We start from the raw sequence: 3,016 nt of genomic DNA on the forward strand, positions 1-3,016 counted from the left end.
ACTGGTCTTCTTCATTTCATGCATCGCACATCTGTTGACGTAGTCTTTAAGCCATAATTTTTTACAAGGAGGGATTGATGTAGCTGTGTCAAGCTTTCAGTCATTACAGGAAAGGACTGCATTGTGTTACTAGACAGTCTGATTTTGATGAGATTATCATTATAATTTATTAGTTGTATAATAAATTATCCTATTGAATCAAGTGGTAAAACCTTTTGGCCTTTTAAATCTCCTTTGAAAGATCTTGATTTAAGTACACAGACTTTCTTTACATTTAGGTATGAACAATGCGATTAGTTTCTAAAAAAAAAATTGTTGTGTTGTGTCGGCGGGCAAGTCAAGCACAGTTGATTGTTGACTGGATTTTGCACTGTAGTGAATTTGAAAAGCTGATGTTTTGAACAGTGGCCCATCAATGGAGCAAAATAGTGTATGCCTAAGTATAAATAAAAGAAAATATTCTGAGGTACATGTAATACTGATAAGTATTACATGTCTGCAGTGTTTTATATCAGTCATTGTACTGTAACTTGAATTTGATGCTTGGGTTGTAACAAAGTGCAAGGCAGTGAGGCGTGAGATCCATTCTAGTTAGCCTAAGTAGCACTTGGGTTAGCCTTAATGGTGCTATTGTTAGCCAAAACAGCACTTTGGTTAGCCTACTGTAAGCTAAGGTAGCTTGCAGTTAGCCTTTTTATTTGGAGTAGGGATATCTGTCTTACATGCCTCGCTGCCTTGCCTTGCATGCCTCACTGCCTCTCAACACTTACAAGATTCTTGATGTTCAATGGTACAGTAAATGGTCAGTCCAGTTTGAATTGGCTGAAAACACCCATTGTCAGCTGCAGAAACTTGTCTGCTGACTTCTTGGAAGTCACTGCGTTACTTGATGTGAAGAAATAACATGTTGACTTTTGTTTTTCAAGGTATTCCAAGCTAAAGAGTGTGGTAGTCCTGGTCGTACAAAGCGATCAACAGATGACTTCTTCCTTGAAGAGCAACAGTAGACAGAGAAGAGACGATGCTGCTTTAGCTAGAACAGCGCAAGTTAACTTGGATATGTAAGTGCTGAAATATTATTTTTCCTTACAATTCAAGTTAGTGAGTAGTTACAATGTTTAGCATGCTCTATCAAGATATGGTGCATGTTTACATTATACTGAATTTAATAATAATAACAGTACAATTTGATTGCGTGGCTCTGCTAGCTATGTTAAATTCAGGGACCGAGGCAGGGGGTGCGATGGGTGCTTCCGGACCCACCCATGGGCCACAAAGGTCCGCCTAATTGGGGAGTGAGGGTTAAAATGACTCTTAGAATGCAGGAAATGTGGACTTAAACAACTTGTTTTTTTATAAAATTTCCCTTGGGACACTACCACCGGACCCCCCTGAGGCGCTCACACCCACCCATACACGATCCTGCGTACGGCCCTGGTTATAATTAACTATTTAATTAATAAGCCAATATTTAAGTTCTAATTTTTCATGAACTGTGTCTTATCTAGATTGACGACAAACTACAAATCCAAAATGAAGGTAGCAGATAACTTCTGGAATGTTTTGCCAGAAAGAATGTGTGGCGACATTTCTGCCAAGGATAAGAACTCAGATTGTTGGAATGGTGTTGGAAAAGGAAGGTAAATATTTCTAATCAGTCTCTTTCTTTTCTGCACCAAGGATTACCTTGCAGTGGACTAGCACCACATTAGCATTAATATAGTGGATTCAGGTTGAGTGTTTAACGATCTTAGTTGTCATGTTTATTGTCACGGTTGATTGATAGCATTGCGAGGCAAAATAACAGATGTTGCTAGGTGGGAATGACAATGTTCTGTCGGGAAAAAGCATGTTGTCACTCGTCCAGCATCTATTACTAGAAGAGGTATTCGTATCTTGAATCTTATTATGGCGATCGAAGATGGACACCGGAGGGTTGGTGTCTGTAATTTATATAAATTGAATTCTAGTTCCTGGGGGACCAAATGAACTGTCTATTCGTAAGGAGATGTTTGACTGTTATTTAAAAATATAGTTTTGAATGCATTAACTGTTGCTTGATATAGTTGTCACCCAAAAAGTACAGTTAAACCCTGCTATTTCGAACTGTCAAGGGAAACAAAATATAGTTTGAAATAGTGGGAGTTTAAATAGACGATAGTAAATGACTGAAGGGCAAATCAAAGGGAAATGGGTTTAAGCTCAAAATAACAAGGAATTTGAAATAACGGAGTTCGAATTAGCCGGTCTAGTAGGAGTAATTGATTTTTGTTGGTCTTTAATACTATTTCCTTTTTATTTCCTATTTGAATCAAAAGTTACACAAGTCCTGATGATGGAGGGAATGATGTTGAAGATGATCCATCACCAACGGTAACAAAAGCAATCGACAAACTTAAAGAAATTGTGGAGCAGTTGGATGCCGCAATGAATGGTGATGAAATAACTAATTTTGTTAGTGGAGATGACGAATCAGGAAGTGCTAGCGGAAGTGGAAGTGGTGAAAGTGGAGATGGAAATGAAATACCAGATGAATATACGGAAAAACCAAATACGTCAGATAATGATATTGACGACAACGATGAGAATGATAATACCCTGGGTGGTGGAGTGAATGAACAACCTAATGCTGGATTGAAGAAGAACTCTGCGTCAAGACATGTTACAGGGGCGTGGCTACTTTGCTCAACAATGTGGGTGTTGAGTTTTGCATTTAGAGCATAATGGAATTAACAGATATCCTCACTAATGACACAAAATGTTTGTGCATTTCCACCACCCTGGATTCACAAAAAAGAGCCTTTAGTTTTGATACCAACTGCAAAGACAATACTTGTTCACCTCAGTGCAGGAGTTCCGTCCACTTTTCAACGATGCCTCTAAAAGCAACAAACTAATACAAGAGTGATACTTTAAAGATACCAACTTTTTTATTTGTAGACAAGGGATTTATTTTTTACTGAAAGTTACAGAATGAATGTAAATTAACCTGTAAATTTTTAAAGTTTTCATGACC

General features: G+C 37.9%; 1 protein-coding gene across 1 annotated transcript; it reads left to right on the forward strand.

The window, feature by feature from the left end:
- Positions 1 to 900: 900 nt before the first annotated feature.
- Positions 901 to 2,732, forward strand: LOC144639946 (glypican-4-like). Its single transcript, XM_078499211.1, has 3 exons — positions 901 to 1,061; positions 1,509 to 1,640; positions 2,319 to 2,732. Exons 1-3 carry the CDS (start codon positions 979 to 981, stop codon positions 2,722 to 2,724), a joined length of 621 nt encoding a protein of 206 aa, XP_078355337.1. The 5' UTR covers positions 901 to 978; the 3' UTR covers positions 2,725 to 2,732.
- The last annotated feature ends 284 nt before the right edge of the window (positions 2,733 to 3,016 follow it).

This window comes from Oculina patagonica, unplaced genomic scaffold (assembly GCF_052425735.1).
Source record: "Oculina patagonica isolate OP01 unplaced genomic scaffold, crgOcupat unplaced1524, whole genome shotgun sequence".
Lineage (NCBI taxonomy): Eukaryota > Metazoa > Cnidaria > Anthozoa > Scleractinia > Oculinidae > Oculina > Oculina patagonica.